Source organism: Pristiophorus japonicus, chromosome 3 (assembly GCF_044704955.1).
Source record: "Pristiophorus japonicus isolate sPriJap1 chromosome 3, sPriJap1.hap1, whole genome shotgun sequence".
Classification (NCBI taxonomy): Eukaryota; Metazoa; Chordata; class Chondrichthyes; family Pristiophoridae; genus Pristiophorus; species Pristiophorus japonicus.
The window spans coordinates 329,884,130-329,910,304 of NC_091979.1; the positions used below are offsets into that span (position 1 = coordinate 329,884,130).

The 26,175-nt window shown below is 46.9% G+C and overlaps 1 protein-coding gene and 1 pseudogene across 1 annotated transcript; one reads left to right on the top strand and one right to left on the bottom strand.

The window, feature by feature from the left end:
• Positions 1 to 26,175, bottom strand: part of LOC139260404 (zinc finger protein 850-like) — a 563,299-nt pseudogene that overhangs the window by 454,236 nt on the left and 82,888 nt on the right.
• On the top strand, positions 13,193 to 18,448 carry LOC139256506 (probable G-protein coupled receptor 139). The gene is made up of 3 exons (XM_070874234.1): positions 13,193 to 13,247; positions 14,967 to 14,975; positions 17,538 to 18,448. Exons 1-3 carry the CDS (start codon positions 13,193 to 13,195, stop codon positions 18,446 to 18,448), a joined length of 975 nt encoding a protein of 324 aa, XP_070730335.1.

Consider the following 26,175-nt stretch of genomic DNA (forward strand, 5'->3'; position numbering starts at 1 on the left):
CAGCAAAGCTTTGTAACCAAAGACTGGTTAGGCGACGATAAGGCAGACAAGAGAAAAGCCCATCTCTTGACCAGCTGTGGCTCGAAAACATACGCTTTAATGAAGGAGCTGTTGGCACCCGAGAATCCAGCAAGCAAGTCGTTTGAAGAATTGAGCACACTGGTAAGAGACCACCTGAAGCCAGCGAGCAGCCTGCACATGGCCAGACACAGATTCTACAACTACAGACGCTGTATGGGCCAGAGCATACCCGACTTCGTGGCGGAACTTCGGAGGTTGACTAGTTTATCTGAGTTCTCCGAAGAACTGAGGAGAGAAATGCTGAGAGAGTTTTTCATTGAAGGAATAGGCCACGCAGGCATATTCCGAAAGCTCATAGAGACAGCAGCAATGGTTGCCCAGACATATTCTTGGTAATGGAAGAAGAAACGAGGTTGATTTACAATGCAGGTACGACAACGAACGAAATATCGGAACAAGAAGTTCACAGCACTAAACAAGCTGCTACCCCCACAAAAAGAACATAAGAATTAGGAACAGGAGAAGGCCATCTAGCCCCTCGAGCCTGCTCCGCCATTCAATAAGATCATGGCTGATCTGGCCATGGAATCAGCTCCACTTACCCGCCTGCTCCCCATAACCCTTAATTCCCTTATTGGTTAAAAATCTATCTATCTGTGACTTGAATACATTCAATGAGCTAGCCTCAACTGCTTCCTTGGGCAGAGAATTCCACAGATTCACAACCCTCTGGGAGAAGAAATTCCTTCTCAACTCGGTTTTAAATTGGCTCCCCCATATTTTGAGGCTGTGCCCCCTAGTTCTAGTCTCCCCGACCAGTGGAAACAACCTCTCTGCCTCGATCTTGTCTATCCCTTTCATTATTTTAAATGTTTCTATAAGATCACCCCTCATCCTTCTGAACTCCAATGAGTAAAGACCCAGTCTACTCAATCTATCATCATAAGGTAACCCCCTCATCTCCGGAATCAGCCTAGTGAATCGTCTCTGTACCCCCTCCAAAGCTAGTATATCCTTCCTTAAGTAAGGTGACCAAAACTGCACGCAGTACTCCAGATGCAGCCTCACCAATACCCTATACAGTTGCAGCAGGACCTCCCTGCTTTTGTACTCCATCCCTCTCGCAATGAAGGCCAACATTCCATTCACCTTCCTGATTACCTGCTGCACCTGCAAACTAAATTTTTGGGATTCATGCACAAGGATGCTCCTGCACACCCTCAACTTTGCCATCCTCGCCGGCCGTCCGGACACGCCATGGCGCACCATCTTGCCGTCCGGAGGAGGCGGGGGTCCCCGATGGAGGGCACTCTACGCAGGGGTCCTCCCACTATTCATCGGGGACTTGGCCTGGAGGGTGGTGCACGGAGCAGTGCCGTGCAACAAATTTTTAAGCCGGTTCACGGACTCCCAGGCCGCCTGCAATTTCTGCGGTCTGGAGGAGTCCGTGTTCCATGTTTTTATTGAGTGCACAAGGTTGCAGCCCCTGTTCCATTATTTGAAGGGGCTGCTCCTGAAATTCTGGCTGCACTTCAGTCCCACTCTCCTGATCTTTGGGCACCCTGTGCGGAGGGGAGCGGGTAGGTCCGAAGGCCTCCTCGTAGGACTGCTCCTGGGCACGGCCAAGGGTGCCATCAGCCGGTCCAGGCAGCGGGCGGTCGAGGGGGTCGTTCAGCCTGACTGCCTGCCTCTCTTCCGCTCTTACATCCGGTCCAGGGTGTCCTTGGAGATGGAGCACGCGGTGTCCACCGGTACGCTCGCGGCCTTCCGCGAGAGGTGGGCACCGGAGGGACTGGAGTGCATCATCACGCCCGGCAACCAAATTTTAATTTGATTTTACGTTTTAAAGTTAATTTGTTTTAATTGCCGGTGCTTTTAGTGTCCCCTTCCCTTTTATAGGGGGCACTGGGGAAAAATTGTGATTTTAGTGCCCAAAAAAAAAAAAACAAAAAAAAAAACACAAAAAAGGGGGGAAAAAAAAATGGGCCTTGTAAATGTCTGGAGTGTCACCCAGGTCGGGTGGCACAGTTTAATGTTTATGTTTTCGCAGGTAGACTCTAAAAGAGTTTCATGCACAAGGATGCTCCTGCACACCCTCAACTTTGCCATCCTCGCCGGCCGTCCGGACACGCCATGGCGTACCATCTTGCCGTCCGGAGGAGGCGGGGGTCCCCGATGGAGGGCACTCTACGCAGGGGTCCTCCCACTATTCATCGGGGACTTGGCCTGGAGGGTGGTGCACGGAGCAGTGCCGTGCAACAAATTTTTAAGCCGGTTCACGGACTCCCAGGCCGCCTGCAATTTCTGCGGTCTGGAGGAGTCCGTGTTCCATGTTTTTATTGAGTGCACAAGGTTGCAGCCCCTGTTCCATTATTTGAAGGGGCTGCTCCTGAAATTCTGGCTGCACTTCAGTCCCACTCTCCTGATCTTTGGGCACCCTGTGCGGAGGGGAGCGGGTAGGTCCGAGGGCCTCCTCGTAGGACTGCTCCTGGGCACGGCCAAGGGTGCCATCAGCCGGTCCAGGCAGCGGGCGGTCGAGGGGGTCGTTCAACCTGACTGCCTGCCTCTCTTCCGCTCTTACATCCGGTCCAGGGTGTCCTTGGAGATGGAGCACGCGGTGTCCACCGGTACGCTCGCGGCCTTCCGCGAGAGGTGGGCACCGGAGGGACTGGAGTGCATCATCACGCCTGGCAACCAAATTTTAATTTGATTTTACGTTTTAAAGTTTAATTTGTTTTCATTGCCGGTGCTTTTAGTGTCCCCCTCCCCTTTTATAGGGGGCACTGGAAAAATTTGATTTTAGCGCCCCAAAAAAAACCCAAAAACCAAAAAAAAAAAAGGGGCCTTGAAAATGTCTGCTGTGTCACCCAGGTCGGGTGGCATGGTTTTAATGTTTTATGTTTTTGCAGGTTAACTCAAAAGAGTTTCATGCACAAGGACCTCCAGGTGCCTCTGCACCACAGCATGTTGTAATTTCTCCCCATTCAAATAAAATTCCCTTTTACTGTTTTTCTTTCCCCAAGGTGGATGACCTCACACTTTCCTACATTGTATTCCATCTGCCAAACCTGAGCCCATTCGCTTAACCTATCCAAATCTCTTTGCAGCCTCTCTGTGTCCTCTACACAACCCGCTTTCCCACTAATCTTTGTGTCGTCTGCAAATTTTGTTACACTACACTCTGTCCCCTCTTCCAGGTCATCTATGTATATTGTAAACAGTTGTGGTCCCAGCACCGATCCCTGTGGCACACCACTAACCACCGATTTCCAACCCGAAAAGGACCCATTTATCCCGACTCTCTACTTTCTGTTAGCTAGTAAATTCTCTATCCATGCTAATACATTTCCTCTGACTCCACGAACCTTTATCTTCTGCAGTAACCTTTTGTGTGGCACCTTATCGAATAGCTTTTGGAAATCTAAATACACCACATCCATCGGTACACCTCTATCCACCATGCTCGTTATATGCTCAAAGATTTCCAGTAAATTAGTTAAACATGATTTCGCCTTCATGAATCCATGTTGCATCTGCTTGATTGCACTATTCCTATCCAGATGTCTCGCTATTTCTTCCTTCATGATAGTTTCAAGCATTTTCCCCACTACAGATGTTAAACTAACTGACCTATAGTTACCTGCCTTTTACCTGCCCCCTTTTTTTAAACAGAGGCGTTACATTAGCTGCTTTCCAATCCGCTGGTACCTCCCCAGAGTCCAGAGAATTTTGGTAGATTATAACGAATGCATCTGCGATAACTTCCACCATCTCTTTTAATACCCTGGGATGCATTTCATCAGGACCAGGGGACTTGTCTACCTTGAGTCCCATTAGCCTGTCCACACTACCCCACTAGTGATAGTGATTCTCTCAAGGTCATCCCTTCCCACATTCCTGTGACCAGCAATTTTTGGCATGGTTTTTGTGTCTTCCACTGTGAAGACCAAAGCAAAATAATTATTTAATGTCTCAGCCATTTCCACATTTCCCATTATTAAATCCCCCTTCTCATCTTCTAAGGGACCAACATTTGCTTTAGTCATTCTTTTCCATTTTACATATATGTAAAAGCTTTTACTATCTGTTTTTATGTTTTGCGCAAGTTTACCCTCGTCATCTATCTTTCCTTTCTTTATTGCTTTCTGAGTCATTCTTTGCTGTCGTTTAAAATTTTCCCAATCATCTAGTTTCCCACTAACCTTGGCCACCTTATACGCATTGGTTTTTAATTTGATACTCTCCTTTATTTCCTTGGTTATCCACGGCTGGTTATCCCTTTTCTTACCGCCCTTCTTTTTCACTGGAATATATTTTTGTTGAGCACTATGAAAGAGCTCCTTTAAAAGTCCTCCACTGTTCCTCAATTGTGCCACCGTTTAGTCTGTGTTTCCAGTCTACTTTAGCCAACTCTGCCCTCATCCCACTGTAGTCCCCTTTGTTTAAGCATAGTACGCTCGTTTGAGACACTACTTCCTCACCCTCAATCTGTATTACAAATTCAACCATACTGTGATCACTCATTCCGAGAGGATCTTTTACTGGGAGATTGTTTATTATTCCTGTCTCATTACAGAGGACCAGATCTAAGATAGCTTGCTCCCTTGTAGGTTCTGTTACATACTGTTCTAAGAAACAATCCCGTATGCATTCTATGAATTCCTCCTCCAGGCTACCCCGTGCGATTTGATTTGACCAATCGATATGTAGGTTAAAATCCCCCATCATTACTGCCGTTCCTTTTTCATATGCCTCCATTATTCCCTTGATTATTGTCCGCCCCACCGTGAAGTTATTATTTGGGGACCTATAAACTACGCCCACCAGTGACTTTTTCCCCTTACTATCTCTAATCTCCACCCACAATGATTCAACATTTTGTTCATTAGAGCCAATATCGTCTCTCAGAACTGCCCTGATATCATCCTTTATTAACAGAGCTACCCCACCTCCTTTCCCTTCTTGTCTATCTTTCCGAATCGTCAGATACCCCTGTATGTTTAATTCCCAGTCTTGGCCACCCTGCAACCACGTTTCTGTAATGGCCACCAAATCATACCCATTTGTAATGATTTGTGCCGTCAACTCATTTACTTTATTTCGAATGCTGCATGCGTTTAGGTAGAGTGTTTTAATACTAGTTTTTAAACCATGATTTTTAGTTTTGACCCCTCCTGCAGCCCCTATATATTCAGTGGCCCTTTTTGTTTTTTGCCTTGGGTTTCTCTGCCCTCCACTTTTACTCATCTCCTTTCTGTCTTTTGCTTTTGTCTCCTTTTTGTTTCCCTCTGTCTCCCTGCATTGGTTCCCATCCCCCTGCCATATTTGTTTAACTCCTTCCCAACAGCACTAGCAAACACTCCCGCGCGGACATTGGTTCTGATCCTGCCCAGGTGCAGACCGTCCGGTTTGTACTGGTCCCACCTCCCCCAGAACCGGTTCCAATGCCCCAGGAATTTGAATCCCTCCCTGCTGCACCACTGCTCAAGCCACGTATTCATCTGAGCTATCCTGCGATTCCTACTCTGACTAGCACATGGCACTGGTAGCAATCCCAAGATTACTACTTTTGAGGTCCTATGTTTTAATTTAGCTCCTAGCTCCTTAAATTCGTCTCGTAGGACCTCATCCCTTTTTTTTAAACCTATATCGTTGGTACCAATGTGCACCACGACAACTGGCTGTTCACCTTCCCTTTTTAGAATGTCCTGCACCCGCTCTGAGACATCCTTGACCCTTGCACCAGGGAGGCAACATACCATCCTGGAGTCTCGGTTGCGGCCGCAGAAACGCCTATCTATTCCCCTTACAATTGAATCCCCTATCACTATTGCTCTCCCACTCTTTTTCCTGCCCTCCTGTGCAGCAGAGCCAGCCACGGTGCCATGAACTTGGCTGCTGCTGCCCTCCCCTGATGAGTCATCCCCCTCAACAGTACTCAAAGCAGTGTATCTGTTTTGCAGGGGGATGACCGCAGGGGGCCCCTGCACTACCTTCCTTGCACTGCTCTTCCTGCTGGTCTTCGGTCTTCCATTCCCGAGCTGGCTGTGGACCATTCACCTGCGGTAAGACCAACTCGCTACACGTGCTACTCACGTCATTCTCAGCATCGTGGATGCTCCAGAGTGAATCCACCCTCAGCTCGAATTCCGCAACGCGGTCCGTCAGGAGCTGGAGGCGGATACACTTCCCACACACGTAGTCGTCAGGGACACCGGAAGTGTCCCTGAGTTCCCACATGGTACAGGAGGAGCATATCACATGACCAAGCTCTCCTGCCATGCCTTAACCCTTAGATACACTTAAATTGGCAACAACAATGTTAAACTTTACTCACTGTTCTCGAAGAGAAAAAAGAAAAACTACTCACCAATCACTAGCCAATCACTTGCCCCCTTGGCTGTGATGTCACCTTTCTATTTCTTTTTGCTTCTTTTTTGCCTTCTCTGTGTAGCTGCACAAGCCTCGCCTCTCCACACACCTCCTCGACACTGCTCCCGACTCAGCGACGCACCATCCCTGTGGGCCCAGACTCTGAGCCCTGTGGGCCCTCTCTTTCTTTCTGTCTCTCTCTCTCTCTCTGTAAAGTCCTGTCCCCTCAGTACAGATTCACACGAGGCATGTAGTGAAGTCAAGGTCACTCTGGACCTGCACCTTTATTTTACAGCTCTGGAATGCTGTACTTGCCTGAGACCTGTCCTTATATACCTGTCTCTTGCAAGTGCACCCCCGGTGGTAAGGTATGCTGGTGGTTACAGGTCATATCTTATTACAGTCATGTATAGCATGTTGGGATACAGTTATATATTATAATGTAAGATACATGACATCACCCTCCCCCAAGGTCTTATTGTCTTTATAAGTTCAGTCTCTCAGGTGGTCTATGCTCTCGCGTGGAGCGTCTGAGTTGTGGTTCAGTTGTTTGCCTTGGTGTCTGTTTTTCTTTGGGTGTGGTTGCTGGTATCTCGCCTGGGCTGTCTGTTTCGATTGGTGTGATTGTTGTTGACTCGCCTGGGCTGTCTGTTGGGATTGCCCTTTCCTCAGGTTGTTCCCTCTGTCTGTCCATCAGGTGTGTTGCGAGTTCCACATTGTAGTCTGCCTCTGGTTCTGCAGTGTTGTTGGTAAATCTGCTTTTGACTTGGTCTCAATGCCTCCGGCAGGTTTTGCCATTGTCCATTTGTACTACCAGTAGCCTGTTTCCTTCCTTGCCCGTTACTGTTCCTGCAAGCCATTTGGGACCCCTGCCATAGTTTAGTACAAACACTTTGTCCCCTATCTCATTCCATCTCCCCCTTGAATTTCTGTCATGGTACTCGGTCAGCTTTGCCTCAACGATTTCGTGCATGTCTGGGAGGATTAATGAGAGCCTTGTTTTTAAAATCCTTTTCATCAACAGTTGCGCGGGGGGATCCCAGTCAGTGAGTGTGGACGAGATCTGTGTGCCAACAGCAGTCGCGACAGGTGACCCTGCAGCATGGGACCTTGGATTTTAAGCATGCCTTGTTTAATGATTTGCACTGCTCTCTCCACCTGGCCGTTGGAGGTGCCGTCTTGATGTGATTTATGCCGTGGTCAATTATAAAGTCTTGGAATTCTGCGCTGGTGAAGGACGGACCATTGTCACTGACCAATATGTCAGGGATTCCGTGCGTTGCAAACATGGTTGCGAGGCTCTCCACAGTGATGGAGGTTGTGCTCAAGTTTAAAATGGTGCATTCTATCCACTTTGAAAATGCATCTACAACTACGAGGAACATTTTGCCCATGAATGGGCCCGCATAGCCTACGTGCACCCGCGACCATTGTTTGGTAGGCCAGGGCCAGGGGCTCAGTGGAGCCTCCCTGGGGGCATTGCTGAGTTGGGCACAAATGGTGCACCTTCGGACGCAGAGCTCCAAGTCCGTGTCAATACCAGGCCACCAGATGTGGGATCTGGCTATGGCCTTCATGAGAACGATCCCCGGGTGCTTGCGGTGGAGCTCCCGGACAAATGCCTCTCTGCCTCACAGAGGCATGACTACTCGGCTGCCCCACATCAGTCAGTCTGCTTGTAGTGATAGCTCATGCATGCGCCTGTGAAAGGGTTTTAATTCCTTGGGGCAGGCATCGCGAGCCTCTGCCCAGTCACCGGTTAGGACACATCTTTTTACTAAGGATAACGTGGGGTCGCTGGCCGTCCAGGCTCTGCTTTGGCGAGCCGTCATGGGCGAACCTGTGGACTCAAAGGCATTGATTGCCATGACTATCTCACAGTCCTGTTCGTCAGACCCTTCCGTGGTCGCCAGGGGTAGCCTGCTGAGCGCATTGGCACAGTTGTCTGTGCCTGGTCTGTGCCTTATGGTATAGTCGTAGAATGCCAGCATGAGTGCCCACCATTGAATTCGTGCCGAGGCGTTGCCGTTTATTGCCTTGCTCTCGGATAGGAGGGACGTGAGGTGCTTGTGGTCGGTTTCTAACGCGAACTTGGCCCCGAAAGGTTATTGGTGCATCTTTTTGACACCGTACACGCACGCGAGCACCTCCTTCTCTACCATTCCGTACCTGCTCTCCGCCCGCGAAAGTGACCTGGAAGCATAAGCTATGGGTTGTAATTTGCCCGCACTATTGACATGTTGCAAAACGCACCCGACCCCATACGCTGACGCATCGCATGTGAGAACTAGTTTTTTACCTGGGTCAAAGAAAGTCAAAACACTGTTGGAACACAGAAAGTTGCGTGCCTTATTGAAGGCGCGTTCCTGGGCATCCCCCCAAAACCAATTGCACCCTTTCCTGAGTAGCACGTGGAGAGGCTCCAGCAGCGTGCTTAAGTTCTGCATAAAGTTCCCAAAGTAATTGAGTAGCCCGAGAAAGGTGCGCTGTTCTGAGACATTCCGGGGTCTGGGTGCCAGGCGAAATGCTTCTGTTTTGGACTCTGTTGGGCGGATTCCATCAGCGGCAATCCTTCTGCCCAAAAATTCAACCTCGGGTGCGAGAAACAGGCACTTGGATTTCTTGACTCGTAGACCTACCTGATCCAACCGCTTTAGTACTTCCTCCAAATTACGGAGATGGGAGTCAGTGTCCCTGCCCATGATAAGTATGTCATCTTGAAATACAACCATCCCCGGGATGGACTTGAGCAGACTCTCGATGTTGCGCTGGAATATGGCAGCTGCCGACCTGATGCCGAATGGGCATCGATTGTACAAGAAAAGGCCTCGATGTGTGTTGATGGTGGTGAGTAGCTTGGATTCCTCGGTCAATTCTTGCGTCATATACGCAGATGTGAGGTCTAATTTTGAGAAAAGTTTACCTCCAGCCAATGTGGCAAATAAGTCCTCCGCTCTGGGCAGCGGGTACTGGTCCTGTAGGAAGACTCTGTTTATGGTAGATTTGTAGTCCCCACAGATTCGTACGGATCCATCAGGCTTCATGACTGGGATGATGGGACTTGCCCAGTCGCTAAATTTCACAGGTGATATAATGCCTTCCCGCAGAAGCCTGTCTAGTTCGTGTTCAATCTTTTCCCTCATCACCTAGGGTACAGCTCTGGCCTTGTGATGGACCGGTCTAGCATCCTGTGTGATGTAGATTTTGACTTTGGCCCCTTTGAAAGTGCCCACACCTGGCTGAAAGCGATGTTCAAATCGCTTTATAACTGTTGAGCAGGAGGTCCATTCCTCTAATGACATGGCATGGGCATCATCCCATTTCCAGTTTAGTTTTGCCAGCCAGCTTCTCCCCAGCAGTGCTGGGGGGTCTCCGGGGACACACCACAGGGGAAGTCGGTTCACTGTCCCTTTGTGTGTGACAGAGAGCATGGCGCTGCCGAGGACTGGTACGATTTCTTTGGTATAGGTCCTTAGTTTGGTGTCGACCCTTGTGAGTTTTGGTCTGTCTCTTTTATGCGGCCACAGTTGTTCAAATTGTTGAGCGCCCATGAGAGATTGACTCGCTCCCATATCCAGCTCCATGTTGACAGATATCCCATTGAGTAGGACCCTCATCATTATCGGAGGCATCTTGTCGTAGGAGCAGCAGCCATTGATCATGTTGACCCGCTGTACATCGGTGTCCTGGGTACTGTCCCCACCATCTTCTGGTCCGCTTTCCGACCCATCCGATTCGTATACCAGCCGAGCTGCCGTTTATTTGCACATGCGTGCCAAATGCCGTGTATATTCACAATTTCTGCAAACAGCCTGCTGAAATCGACATCCCCTTGACGAGTGCCCACCCCCACACCTCCAGCACAGACCTGTTCCATTGTTCAGAGTGTTCCCAAAGAATGAGCTGCGTCTGGCTGATCTCTCTTGAGCTTCTCTCAGTTTGTAGTTGATTGCTCGCATTGTGGGTTGATGAGGTGTGAACGGCCGTTCCTGTGGCCCTTGATGGTTTCTCTTGCCACTGCTTGCTGTCGAAAGCCTGTTCTGCCGGTTTTGTCTGTGTGTGGGGGTAGCAGCTTTTCTTGTGCTGTGAACTCCTTGTTCCATTATTTCGTTAGTTGTCGTACCTGCATTGTAAATCAACCACATTTCTTCTTCCCCTACCAAGAATGTCTGTGCAACCAGTGCTGCTGCCCCAAGGTCAGGTTCTTGGTCTCTATGAGCTTTCAGAATATGCATGCATGGCCTATTCCTTCAATGAAAAATTCTCTCAGCATTTCTCTCCTTAGTTCATCGGAGAACTCACATAAACTGGCCAACCTCCGAAGTTCCACCACGAAGTCGGGTATGCTCTGGCCCACACAGCGTCTGTAGTTGTAGAACCTGTGTCTGGCCATGTGTAGGCTGCTCGCTGGCTTCATGTGGTCTCTTACCAGTGTGCTCAATTCTTCAAACGACTTGCTTGCTGGTTTCTCAGGTGCCAACAGATCCTTCATTAAAGCGTATGTTTTCGAGCCACAGCTGGTCAAGAGATGGGCTCTTCTCTTGTCTGCTGTATCGTCGCCTAACCAGTCTTTGGATACAAAGCTTTGCTGGAGACTTTCTATAAAGTCCTCCCAATTGTCTCCCGCATTGTACTTTTCATCTGATCCGTTGTTCGCCATTCTGTGGATTCTGTAATCCCGTAACCCGTCGCCACTGTAAAGTCCTGTCCCCTCAGTACAGATGCACACGAGGCATGTAGTGAAGTCAAGGTCACTCTGGACCTGCACCTTTATTTCACAGCTCTGGAATGCTGCACTTGCCTGAGACCTGTCCTTATATACCTGTCTCTTGCAAGTGCACCCCTGGTGGTAAGGTATGCTGGTGGTTATAGGTCATATCTTATTACAGTCATGTATAGCATGTTGGAACACAATTATATATAATAATGTAAGATACATGACTGAATTAGTTTGAGGGACTGTATTAGTTTGAGTATTAGTTTGAGGGACTGTATTAGTTTGAGGGGCTGTATAAGTTTGAGGATCTGTATTAGTTTGAGGGGCTGTATTAGGTTAAGTTTCTCTATTAGTCTGAGATGCTGTCTTTGATTGGGCTGTATTATTTTGATGTTTGGTATTAATTTCATGTTCTTTATTACCTTACTAGGCTGTATTAGTTTGAGTTTCTCTATTAGTTTGAATATTTGGATTATTTTGAGCCTCCCTATTAGTTTGAGGTTCTCTATTAGTTTAAGTTGATTATTTTGAGGGTCGCTATTATTTTGAGTTTATTAGTTTCAGGTTCTCTCTTGGTTTTAATTTCAATATTAGTCTGAGTTTCGTTCATAGTTTGAGTGTCTCTATTCGTTTGAGGGTTTCTATTATTTTTAGATTCTTTATTCTGTTGAGGGTCCGTATTATTTTGAGGTTCTCTCAAGATTTATTAAAAATTAGTTTGATATTCTTTATTAGTTTGAGGTTCTCTATTTCTTTGTGGGTCTCTTTTAGTTTGAGGTTATCTTTTAGTTTGAGGTACATTGTAATATTAAAGGACTGTTTTTGTTTGAGGTTCTTTTGGTTTGAGAGGCTGTCCTAGTTTGAGGTTCTCTATTAGTTTGATGTGCTGTATTATTTTGAGTGTGTATGATGAGGAGTGCTGTATTATTTTGCATTGTTTTTGCTGGATGAGTTTGAGGTGCTGTATTACTTTTAGGTAATCTACGAGTATGAGGCACCGCATGTTTATGAGAATGTTCCCAATGTTAAGTCCAGAACCAGGGGTCACAGTCTAAGGATAAGGGGTAAGCCATTTAGGACTGAGATGAGGAGAAACTTCTTCACCCAGAGAGTGGTGAACCTGTGGAATTCTCTACCACAGAAAGTTGTTGAGGCCAATTCACTAAATATATTCAAAAAGGAGTTAGATGTAGTCCTTACTACTAGGGAGATCAAAGGGTATGGCGAGAAAGCAGGAATGGGGTACAGAAGTTGCATGTTCAGCCATGAACTCATTGAATGGTGGTGCAGGCTAGAAGGGCTGAATGGCCTACTCCTGCACCTATTTTCTATGTTTCTATGTACGGGTATGAGAGGCTTAATGAATATGAGGGCTTGTATTAGTTTGAGTACTATCATAGAAATTCATCACTTAATTGTTTAACTGGATTTCCGCAGTTAAAGAGATCAGCCACTTCCTAGATCACAGTATAACAGCCTTGAGAAGGACATTCTAACATTTGTAAGCGAAGTACTGAATGCCTGCATTTAAAAGGGCAGCCACGGCCAACTTTGTAGTACAGCAGGCCTGAGAGGGAAACACGAACATGGTGATGTAATTACTGAATAGCTACAGTTAAAGAAGGCAGTCACATCACAGAGTGCAGTAGAGCAGCCCTGAGAGGTCACTCTAACATTGGGAATGTAATTACTGAATGGCCACAGCAGAGTAAAGGACATCGCCCGAAACAATATGCGATCTCCAGTTTAGCCTGGTGGTTTTTGAAAAAACAACCCAATTGCTGGGAGAATACACCTGGAAACTTTCATGAGTTAATTAATGTGAGCAGAATTGTCCAGTGTTTGGGGTTTCCAATTTGAATCTCTGCAGTAAATATATTTGTTCATGACAGGGACTTAAATCGGCTGTCGTAATCTGTTTGTTCAAGTTTAAAAATAACTATTTTGAGCGATGTTGCAACCTCAATGTCCCCGTGGAGAGCCCGCAGGGTATAATTTAAAGGCTCTGGAATTGTACTGCCTCAGAGTATAATTCAGGGAGATTGCCTGCAGCACGAAGGGGCACATCGTTTCACACAGAAAATGCTTCCAATTCAACTTGCCAAGAGAATATGCTACACTATCATTGCCGTCATTGGTGTTCCTGATAAGTGACTAAAGCCATTGAAGTTGTGCAAATCTGTGTGTGGGCTGATCTCTGCTTTTGCTCTGTGACTGATAATGTTTCATCCTGCACTAGTGGTTACCAGTATAGACACCTGATCGGTGATATCATTCCGTTCAGACAAATGGCCTCAATAACCACTGTGGTTTGATTCAATTGCTCCATCTGAACATAAACTTGTGTTTGTAATGAACAGGCTGATTGAATTATCAAGCTATTGTCTTTAGTGGAATATTGTGTACTTTTCAAACAGTTCTTACTCCGTGCAACTGTCTGAGAGAAGGTATTAGCAGGAGTGTGTGTCACTGTAGGATTTACTGAGTGTGAGTCACTAACCGGTGTGGAACACTGTATCGCAGTGACCATGTATTATTGGGAGTGTGTGTCACTGTAGGATATACTGAGTGTGGGTCACTAACCAGTGTGGAATATCGTGCACCAGTGATCCTGTATTACTGGGAGTGTGTGTCACTGTAGGATATACTGAGTGTGGGTCACTAACCGGTGTTGAACACTGTACGCCAGTGACCATGTATTACTGGGAGTGTCTGTCACTGTAGGATATACGGAGTGTGGGTCACTAACCGGTGTTGAACACTGTACGCCAGTGACCATGTATTACTGGGAGTGTCTGTCACTGTAGGATGTACTGAGTGTGGGTCACTAACTGGTGTTGAACACTGTACGCCAGTGACCATGTATTACTAGGAGTGTCTGTCACTGTTGGATATACTGAGTGTGGGTCACTAACCGATGTGGAGCAATTTACTCCAGTGACCAAAGATTACTGGGAATGTGTCTCAATGTAGGATATATTGAGTGTGGTTCACTAACCGGTGTGAAACACTGTATCCCAGTGACCATGTATTACTCGGAGTGTCTGTCACTGTTGGATATACTGAGTGTGGGTCACTAACCGGTGTGGACAACTCCCAGTGACCATGTATTACTGGGAGTGTGTGTCACTGTAGGAGATACTCTGTTTGAGTCAATAACCAGCGTGGGACACTGTACCCCAGTGACCATGTATTACTGGGAGTGTCTGTCACTGTAGGATCTACTGAGTGTGGGTCACTAACAAGTGTGGAACACTGTACCCCAGTGACCATGTATTACTGGGAGTGTCTGTCACTGCAGGATATACTGAGTGTGGGTCACTAACCGGTGTGGAACACTGTACCCCAGTGACCATGTATTACTGGGAGTGTCTGTCACTGCAGGATCTACTGAGTGTGGGTCACTATCCAGTGTGGAACACCGTACCCCAGTGACCATGTATTACTGGGAGTGTCTGTCACTGCAGGATCTACTGAGTGTGGGTCACTATCCAGTGTGGAACACCGTACCCCAGTGACCATGTATTACTGGGAGTGTCTGTCACTGTTGGATGTACTCAGTGTGGGTCACTATTTCTTCTACTTCCGCTTCTGAGGCATACTCTCAGAATCGAGGATAACTCGATTCCACACTCGAAATTATTTCCCAGAGTGCTGAAGAGTCCATTGCATGACCTACATTCTCTGTCACAGGTGGGGCAGATGGTGGTTGAACGAACGGGAGTGTGGGGTGCCTGGGTTGCTGCGCGCTCCTTCCGCTATCTACGCTTGGCTTCAGCTTGCTTTTGGCGATAAGACTCGAGGTGCTCTGCACCATGAGGCTGCTTTTCCTTCTCTTTGGACTGGCTTGGGCCAGGGTTGCCAGGTGTAGGTGGAGACATTGCAATTCTTCAAGGAGGTTTTGAGTGTGTCATGGTACGTTTACTCTGCTCACCTGTGGCTCGCTTACAATAACGAATCACCGAGTAGAGCGTTTGCTTTTTGAATCCCATGTCAGGCATGCCGACGATGTTTCCCACCCAACGGAGTTGATCGACTGTGGTCAATGCTTCGATGCTGGGGATATTGGCCTGACCGAGAACACTGACGTTGGTGCGTCACTCTGCCCAATTCATTTGCAGGAAATTGCGGAGGCAACGTTGGTACTTCTCCAGTGCTTTGAGGTGCCTGCTGTAAATATTCCATGTCTCTGAAGCCTATAGGAGGTCGGGTATCACCTCTGCCCTGTAGACCATGAGGTCCGGGGTTTGAGGTCCTGGTCTTCAAACACTTGCTTCCTCAGGCGTCCAAAGGCTGCACTGACACACTGAAGGCACTGTTGGACTTTGCCATCAAAGTCTGCCCTTGTTGACAGTAGGCTCCCGAGGTATGGAAAATGGTCCACATTGTACAGTGTATTGTCCAGTAAACCCGAGCTCCCCTGAAACTCTCAGCGGATGGCGAGTTTCCCTGCGCCTATCCTCACTGATACATTCTCAGGGCTCCATTTACAATTTAATTCACTCACCATTCACACTGGAAGTCCCCTCGCCCTCACCGGCTTTGGGCTGGGAATGAAAACTCTTGCAGTTTGCTGATCCTGACCCCGGAGTCTTCCTTTTTCTGAGCTGAGGATACCCGTCCTCTGTGGTGGACAGGGTCCTCGACCGTGTCAATCCAATTTGCTGCATTTAGCCACAGCCGAGGATTCCCCACCACTGTGGTGGAAAAGGCCCACCGCAGGGTCAATCCAATTTGCTGCATTACTTTCATCGCCCCTGATCCTCCCTACTCGAACCATGATAGGGTCCCCGTGTCCTCACCTTCCACTCAACCAACCCCCACATTCAAAAGGTCATCCTCTGCCATTTCTGTCCCTTCCTTCTTATTCCCATCATCAAACACATCCCCTTTCAGGATTCCCAATGGATCGGTCCCTCCATGTCAACCTGGGCCACTCCTGAATCGCCCCCAACAGTTCTCCCCTTCCACCGGACCTTCCAATGCGAAACCTGGGAAATGCAACACCTGCCCTTTCATCTCCATTCATTCCATCGTCCAGGGCCTTCAATCTGAAACAGTAATAGACGTGTATTTCCTCCAATGTAGTGTACTGTATTCCCTGTGCATGATGCAGTCTCCTGTAGATTGCGGGGACTAAACAGAGATTGTGTGATTACATTCCTGAACTTCTCCATTGTGTCTGGAAACGTGTCTCTCCCTCCCTCTGTCTCACACTCCCCCGGTCACTTGCCCCAATTCTACATCCCACTCTCAGTCTGACATCTCTAGCTTCGACCTTCGAAAATGTTCCCCTTTGAAACTCAATGAGGAACAGCATCACATGTTTCGATTACGCATTTATTGCAACCCAAACATAAAACTGAGTTTAAACTTTTCAGATCAATACTAGCGCTCCCGTTTCCTCAGACAGCATGTGCTGGTAATGAAGGATGTCTTCAGCAGAGCCACTGGGAGTGGAGGAGGTGTGAGCTGGTGCTTGGGAACCCCTCTCGGTATACGGCAGGAGGGCTGGTCTGCACCCCTGGGTCTATTGACCTTTCTCCACTACATTCCCGGGGCATGGGAGCCTCTGATCCTTGCCAGATTTGCCTAGCTCCCCATGCCTCCCCCGCCCACCGCCCCACTCTGAAATTCTGCTCTATCCAGTTACATCTCCTCTCGACCCATTTCCTGTTCCTTTACTTGTCCCATTTTACTTCCACCATCATCCCTTTGTCGTTGAATCACTCCTGCCCACCATCCCATCACAGACCTTCAACTTTGTTCTTTCCTCCTCCTACCACAACTTTCTCTGCCTCTAACATTGCCTTAAAACTGTTCATCGCTCACGTATTCCAGTATTGATGTAAGGTTATCACCTGAAACGTTATCTTTGTTTCTCTCTCCACAGATGCTGCCTGACATACTGAGTGCTTTCAGTTTTCTCTGTATTTTATCAGATTTATCACCGTTGGTGATAGCCTAAGCAGAGGGTGAGAGAGGGAGAGCGTGTGGGGCCTTGGGGAAGGCACACCTGCACCTCCTGGCCCACAACCAGGGCCGTGAAGGCACTTACACTGTACCCGAAGCTATCCTCGGCTGACTTTAACTGCCGGGTATCCCGAGGCCTGGGAAACACAGCCGGCCACAGTTAAACCCGTAAAACAGGTTAAACCAGAAGCTGCCAGCCGCATTAATACATTTATATTACCAAACCGCCCGCTGAGATGGCTCGGCTTCCCTCACACTGCCCCGTCTCTGCCAATCTCTGAAGCAGCAGGTTGGAGGTAGGTTGGGTTGGGATGATATACTTTACATGTTACCCCCTGACCCGACTTCCACCCGGTCGTTTTTGTGCTAAATTACAGGCGTTACTGTCTCGGCTCAGTCACCGAGAATGTGTGACCAGTAATTTACTGTCTCTTTCCCCTTCTGTTTATTGCAGTGAATTTAGTGGCGATTGTGATCCTGTCCCGGGGAAAGTGCGGGCTCTCCACCTGCACTACTCGCTACCTGGTGGCCATGGCAACGGCGGATCTACTGGTTGTCATCACTGACGTCATACTGTGGCGGATCAGTTGGTATTATTTCCCAGGATCTTTCCTGGATATCACCCCTGTGTGTAGTATTATCGCTATCCTGCCTTGTGCAGCCGCAGACTGTTCTGTCTGGTTCACCGTCACTTTCACCTTTGATCGATTTGTGGCCATTTGTTGCCAGAAGCTGAAAACCAAATATTGCACCGGGAGAACTGCGGCTGTGGTTCTGGCCACAACCGGCATTCTGCTCTGTTCAAAAAACATTCCTCTCTACTTTACACTTGAACCTGGGGAGATAATCGACAATGTTCCGTGGGACTGTTACACAATCCCAGGCTATTATATTGAGCCCGGCTGGGTGGGGTTTGACTGGTTTGATACGGTTTTAACCCCACTGCTCCCATTCGCTGTAATTTTGTTGCTCAACGCTCTGACAGTCAGACACATTTTATTGGCCAGTCGAGTCCGGAAGAGACTGAGGGGTGAGAGCAAGGAGGAGAATGGCAGTGACCCAGAGATGGAGAGCAGGAGGAAGTCTGTGATTTTACTCTTCACCATATCCAGCAGCTTCATACTGCTGTGGCTGGGATATGTTATAGATTTCTTATATTATAGCATTGCAGGAATAAATCCCGATGATTACAATGATTCTTTATCTACCTTTCAACAAGTCGGATATATACTGCAGAGTTTAAGTTGCTGCACAAACACATTTATTTACGGGGTGACCCAGTCCAAGTTCAGAGAGCAGTTGAAGAGTGCGGTGAAATATCCGGTTACCTCAATTAGACAATTAATTAATAAACAGAACAACTGAGCACAGCCCAGAGGTGGGTCCCAGTGTTTCCAGTCCAGGAATATAATATTTAGCCCCAGACTTCCATCCCCTGAAGTACACCAGAAATGGCTGGTGATCTGATAATACACCCAGCGATGTGTTTAGGACACGGCACTATTTCTGATTGACAATTCCCACATGGTCTTTTTGGACAGCACCACGAGCTTGTTGCATTCTGTCTGAGCTCTTCTGTAAAGGGTCACTACAGCTATTTAGTGAAGGAATTCATTGCAGCTTCCAGAGCGAGAGGCTTGTCAATAGGTAGTAGGCAGAGTGGAGCTGTAGTTCAGAGGATTACATTACATGGAATATACAGCACAGAAACATACACTTCGGCCTGACTAGTCTGTGCTGGTGTTTATGTTCCAGACCAGACTCCTCCTATTGCAAATACTTCGTCTCAGCCTCTCAGCATATCTTTCTATTTCATTTTCTCTCATTTACTCGTCTAGCTTCCCTTTGACAGCATCTGAGCTATGTATCTCAAATACTTCCTGTCGTAGGGAATTCCACATTCTAACCACTCTCTGAGTAAAGACATTGTTCTTTATTTCCCTATTGGTGTTATTAGTGATTATCTTCCATTTATGGCTCCACAGATTTGGATGCTCCCACGAGTATAAACTTTTCTCTCCCCATCAACCCGGTCCAAAACAATCATCATTTTCAAGACTTCTATCAGGACTCCTCTATGTTCTCTGTCTTCTACAGGAAACAAGCACAACCTGTTCAATCGTTCCTGATAACTGTTATCTCTCAGTTCTGGTGCCGTCCAACCAAAAATTTGTGAGACCGTACTAGTGCCCCCGTCACCATCTCCATTGCCCTAGCCACCGGCTCCATCCCTCTCCCTGTCCTTGTCACCGGTCTAAGGCTGAACCCAGCCATTAGCAACCTTGGTGTCTTATTTGAGCGGGAGATGGTCTTCCGACCCCATATCCACTCCATCACCAGGACAGCATCTTTGTGCCTCTGTTACATCGCCTGACTCAGTTCATTTGCTGCTCAAACCTTCATCCGTGCCTTTACTAGCTCTAGATATAACTCCTCCAATGTTCTCCTGGGCGGCTTCCAATCTCCCACCATCCATATACTTCAGCTCATCCAAAACTCTGCTCCTAACTTGCACCTTATCGCAATACCCCATCACACCTGTGCTCGCTGACCTACATTGGCTCCCTGTCCGACAGCGCCTCAATTTTAAAATGTTCATTCTTGTTTTCAAATCACTTCAGGGCCTCTGTAACCTGCACCAACACTTAGTCCTCCTGAGATCTCTGCGCTGCTCAAAATCTGGCAGATTGCACATCACTGATTTAAACTGCTCCACCAATGGCAGGCATGCTTTCAGCTACCTGGGTCCCAAGCTCTGAGATTCTCTCCCTAAACCTCTCCACCTCTCTAACTCCTCCTCCTCCTTCAGTTATCTGGGTCCCAAGCTCTGAGATTCTCTCCCTAAACCTCTCCACCTCTCTAACTCTCCTCCTCCTTCAGTTATCTGGGTCCCAAGCTCTGAGATTCTCTCCCTAAACCTCTCCACCTCGCGAACTCTCCTCCTCCTTTAAGATTCTCCTTAAGACTAAATATTTGATGAAGATTATTTGCTAAAACCTCCTTTTGTGCCTCGGTGACAAGTTGTCCTTTATTCCCTGTTGGATTTATTAATGGCTGTTTTAAATCTGTGCCCCTGAGTTTTGGTCTCTCCCGCAAGTTGAAACATCTTTTCTCCCTCTACCCTATCAAAGCCTTTCATATCCTGAAAGGCACATTCTGACCATCCCTCTGTCTCCACTTTGCTAAAGAAAAGAGCCACGGCCTTTTGAACATTTCCTGATAATACACCCTCTCAGTTCTGGTATCATTCCAGGAAATACACTTTGCACCTTCTCCAGTGCCTCAATGTCATTTTTATAATATTTACACCAAGGATCCAAACAAGTTGACATAACTTCAATGTTTTACAATTCTATCCCTCCAGACATGAACACAAGCCTGTTCTTTGTTTTTTATGCATTGATGAACCTGCATCGCTACATTTAGTGATTTGTGTAACTGTACCGTCCCAGCCCTCTGTTCCTCATTCCCGTTTAGATCATTGTTTTCCAAGGAGAATGTCACCTTCATATTCTTCCTATTAAAACGCACCAACTCACACTCCTCTATATTGATGTATTGTGTTCCGAACACAGATGAGACTGCACACAGGGAGGTTAAAGTAACAGTGACCTCAGTCTTTATTAAGACACTCCAGAATGAGGAACAGGCTTATATCGAGTGTTCCCAACGGATGCTGGAATCCCTTGGGACTTCAGGGGATGCGCTCCCTGGTGGTGGAACATGGTTTACAGATACACAACAGCTGTTCCTTTGCCAATTACATGCCCAGTCTGCAAGTTTATTATTGTATTCAATGTTTTCGCCGCTTACCTCCTCAGTGTTAACGATACACGCCCATTGTGGAAGCATCCACAAAATGTGAAATTTCACTCCCGATTCCCGAGTCTGAATTGGTTATGTAAATGTTGAACAGGAGAGGTCCCAGCACCAATGCTTGTGGAACATCACTTCTCACCTTTGCCAGTTTCGCTGCTTTTGATTTAAATTGACTTAGAAATAAACCCTAATTCACTGTTTCATTTGAATCGTTTTGCTGACCTGTGATACAGTTTTTAATGATTTGTTCACGTGAACCACAAGTTCACTTTGATCTTCTGGCCCATTCACTTTCTTATTTTCTAAGTGTAGGTGCTCGTAGAATCATAGAATTGTACAGCGCAGAGAGAGTCCATTCGACAAATCGTGCCGGCTCTGTCTCTTTGGTAGAGCTTTCCAATTAATCCCACTCCTCTGCTCTATCCCCTGTATCTTTTTTACTTCAAGTATTTTTGGCAAATTCCCTTTTGAAAGTTACTATTGAATCTGCTTCCACCTCCCTTTCAGACAGTTCATTCCAGATCACAACAACTCGCTGTTTAAACAAAATCTTCCTTCAGTCGCTTCTGGTTCTTTTGTCAATCACATTAAATCTGTGTCCTCTGGTTACCGACCCATCGGTCATTGGAAATAATTGCTTCTTTATTACTTTATTGAAACTATTTGTGACTTTGAAGACCTCTATTGAATCTCTTCTTCACCTTCTCTGCTCTAAGAGCAACACACCCAGCTTCTACAATCTCTCCATAATAACTGAAATCCCCCATCCCTGGAGCAATTCTGGTCAATCTCCCTTAACCATCTCAGCTCTAAGGAGAACAACCCCAGCATCTCCCGGCCCTCCACGTAACTGAAGGACCGTATTCCGGGAACCATTCTGGTCAATCTCTCAGTAACATAAGAACATGAGTACATAAGAAATAGGAACAGGAATAGGCAATTCTGCCCCTCGAGCCTGCTCTGCTGTGCAATAAGATAATGGCTGATCTGATCCTGGACTCAGCTCCACATCACCGCTCACTCCCCATAACCCCTTATCTCCTTATCACTCAAGGAACTGTCTATCTCTGTCTTAAGTGTTTTCAATGTCCTAGCTCCCACAGCTCTCCGAGGCAGAAAATTCCATAGATTTACAACCCTCTGAGAAGAAATTCCTCCTCATCTCTGCTTTAAATGGGTGGCCCCTTATTCTAAGACCATGCCCCCTAGTTCTAGTCTCCCCCATCAGTGGAAACATCCTCGTTGCATCCACCTTGTCAAGCCCCCTCATAATCTTATACATTTCGATAAGATCACCTCGCATTATTCTGAACTCCAATGAATAGAGGCCCAACCTACTCAACCTTTCCTCATAGGTCTACTACCCATCCCCGGAATCAACCTAGTGAACCTTCTCTGAACTGCTTCCAAAGCAAGTGTAGCCTTTCGTAAATACGGAAATCAAAACTGCACGCAGTATTCCAGGTGTGGCCTCACTAATACCCTGTATAACTGTAGCAAGACTTCCCTGCTTTTATACTCCATCCCCTTTGCAATAAAGGCCAAGATACCATTGGCCTTCCTGATAAATATCTGTACCTGCATACTATCCTTTTGTATTTCATGCGCAAGTACCCCCAGGTCCCACTGTACTGCGGCACTTTGCAAACTTTCTCCATTAAATAATAACTCGCTCTTTGCTTTTTTTCTGCCAAAGTGCATGACCTCAAACTTGCCAACATTATACTCCATCTGCCAATTTTTTGCCCACTCACTAAGCCTGTCCATGTCCTTTTGCAGATTTTATGTGTCCTCCTCACACATTGCTTTTCCTTCCATCTTTGTATCATCAGTGAACTTGGCTACGTTACATTCGGTCCTTTCTTCCAAGTTGTTAGTATAGATTGTAAATAGTTGGGGTCCCAGCACTGATCCCTGCAGCACCCCACTAGTTACTGATTGCCAACCAAAAAATGAACTATTTATCCCGACTCTCTGTTTTCTGTTAGTTAGCCAATCCTCTATTCATGATAAAATATTACCCCCAACCCCGTGAACTTTTATCTTGTGCAGTAACCTTTTATGCAGCTCCTTGTCAAATGTCTTCTGGGATTCGAAATACACCACATCCACTGGTTCCCCTTTATCTACCCTATTCGTTACATCCTCAAAGACCTTCAGCAAATTTGTCAAACATAACTTCCCCTTCATAAATCCATGCTGACTCTGTCTGACCGAATTTTGTTTTTCCAAATGTCCTGCTACTGCTTCTTTAATAATGGACTCCAACATTTTCCCAAGCACAGATGTTAGGCTAACTGGTCTATAGTTTACTGCTTTTTGTTTGCCTCCTTTATTAAATAGGGGCATTAAATTTGCAGTTTTCCAATCTGCTGGGACCTCCCCAGAATCCAGGGAATTTTTGTAAATTGAACCAATGCATCCACAATCCCTGCCACTACTTCTCTTAAGATCCTAGGATGCAAACCATCAGGTCCAATGGATTTACCTGCCTTTTGTCCCTTTATCTTACTGAGAACCACCTCCTTAGTGATAATGATTTTGATTGTGTTAAGTTCCTCCCCCGCTACAGCCCCATGACTATCCTCTGTTGAAATATTGTTAGTATCCTCTACCATAAAGACTGATACAAAATAATTGTTCAGAGTTTCTGCCATCTTCATGTTCCCCATTACTAGTTCCCCGGTCTCGTCCTCTAAGGGACCAACATTTACTTTAGCCACTTTTTTCATTTGCTATACCTATAGAAACTCTTGACCATCTCTGCTCAAATCGGAACAACACCAGCTTCTCCAGTCAATCCATATAACTGACGTCCCCATTCCTGGTACCATTCTGATCAATCTGCCCTTAACATCCTCTGTTCTAAGGAGAAGATCCCCAGTTCTCCAGTGTCTCCACGAAACTGAAGACCCTCATCCATGGAACCACTCTAGAATTTCTCTTCTGTACATGCTCCAATGCCTTGACATTTTTCCCAACGTGAGATGCCCTGAAATGAACACCATACCCCAGCTGAAGCCTGAACAGTGTTTTATAATATCTTAACATAACCTCCTTGCTTTTGTGCTCTATTGCTTTATTAATGAAGCATAAGGCACAGAATGACATTTAACATCCTTCTCAACTTGTCCGGCAGCCTTCAGAGATTTGTGTAAATACACCCCCAGGTCTCTCTGTGCTTGCTCTCCCTTTAAATTGTACAATTTAATTCATATTGCCTCTCCTTAATCTTCCTACCAACATACCTTACTTCACAATTCTCTGTGTTAAATTTAATCTGCCATGCATCTGCCCATTTAAATCAGAGTTAGGTTTATGTTGTAAGTGAAGGGTTTGGATTGGATTGAAACGCCATCCTGGAAGTGTAGGGTCAGGTCATGGACTTCTCTGTAGCTCTCAGGCCCTCTAGCCTGAATACAGTTGCTGGGCACTTAGGGCCTGTTTTATTCGATTAATGCAAAATTGGTAAGTAGCTCTTCTTTTTTCTTTTCTCTATCAGTAAGTAACAGTTAGCATTGTTGTTGCCACATTAAGTTTATCTAAGGGTTAATTCATGGCAAGAGAGCTCAGACACGTGTTATGCTCCCCCTGTACTATGTGTGAAGTCAGGGACGCTTCCAGTGTCCCTGACAACGACGTGTGCGGGAAGTGCATCCGCCTCCAGCTCCTGACAGACGGCATTGTGGTGCTGGAGCTGCAGGTGGATGAACTCTGGAGCATCCACGATGCTGAGAATGACGTGAGTAGCACATTTAGTGAGTTGGTCTTACTGCAGGTAAACGGTACACAGCCAGATAGCAAATGGGTGACCAGTAGGAAGAGCAGTGCATGGAAGGTAGTGCAGGGGTCCTCTGCGGTCATCCCCTGCTTTGGATACTGTTGAGGGGGATGACTCATCAGGGGAGGGCAGCAGCAGCCAAGTTCATGGCACCGTGGGTGGCTCTGCTGCACAGGAGGGCAGGAAAAAGAGTGGGAGAGCGATAGTGATAGGGTATTCGATTGTAAGGGGAATAGATAGACGTTTCTGCGCCCGCAACCGAGACTCCAGGATAGTATGATGCAAGGGTCAAGGATGTCTCGGAGCGGGTGCAGGACATTCTGAAAAAGGAGGGTGAACAGCCAGTTGTCGTGGTGCATATAGGTACCAACGATATAGGTAAAAAAACGGGATGAGGTCCTACGAGACGAATTTAGGGAGCTAGGCGCTAAATTAAAAAGTAGGACCTCAAAGGTAGTAATCTCAGGATTTCTACCAGTGCCACATGCTAGTCAGAGTAGGAATCGCAGGATAGCTCGGATGAATACGTGGCTTGAGCAGTGGTGCAAGAGGGAGGGGTTCAAATTCCTGGGACATTGGAACCGGTTCTGGGGGAGGTGGGACCAGTACAAACCGGACGGTCTGCACCTGGGCAGGACCGGAACCAATGTCCTAGGGGGAGTGTTTGCTCGTGCTGTTGGGGAGGAGTTAAACTAATATGGCAGGGGGATGGGAACCTATGCAGGGAGACAGAGGGGAATAAAATGGAGGCAGAAGCAAAAGATAGAAAGGAGAATAGTAAAAGTGGAGGGCAGAGAAACCCAAGGCAAAAAAACAAAATGGGCCACATGAAAGAAAAATTCTAAAGGGGCAAAGTGTGTTAAAAAGGCAAGCCTGAAGGCTCTGTGCCTCAAAGCGAGGAGTATTCAGACTAAGATGGACGAATTAATTGCGCAGACAGCAGTTAATGGATATGATGTAATTGGCATCACGGAGACATGGCTCCAGGGTGACCAAGGCTGGGAACTCAACATCCAGGGGTATTCAGCATTTAGGAAGGATAGACAGAAAGGAAAAGGAGGTGGGGTGGCGTTGCTGTTTAAAGAGGAAATTAATGCAATAGTAAGGAGGGACATTAGGCTGGATGATGTAGAATCGGTATGGGTGGAGCTGAGGAATACCAAAGGGCAGAAAACGCTAGTGGGAGTTGTGTACAGACCACCAAACAGGGATGTGTGCAATAAAGGTACAGCAGTTATCATGGGCGACTTTAATCTACATATTGATTGGACTAACCAAACTGGCAGCAATGCGGTAGAGGAGGATTTCCGAGAGTGCACTCGGGATGGTTTTATAGAACAATATGTCGAGGAACCAACTAGAGAGCTGGCCATCCTAGACTGGGTGATGTGTAATGCAAAGGGACTAATTAGCAATCTTGTTGTGCAAGGCCCCTTGGGGAAGAGTGACCATAATATGGTAGAATTCTTTATTAAGATGGAGAATGTCACCG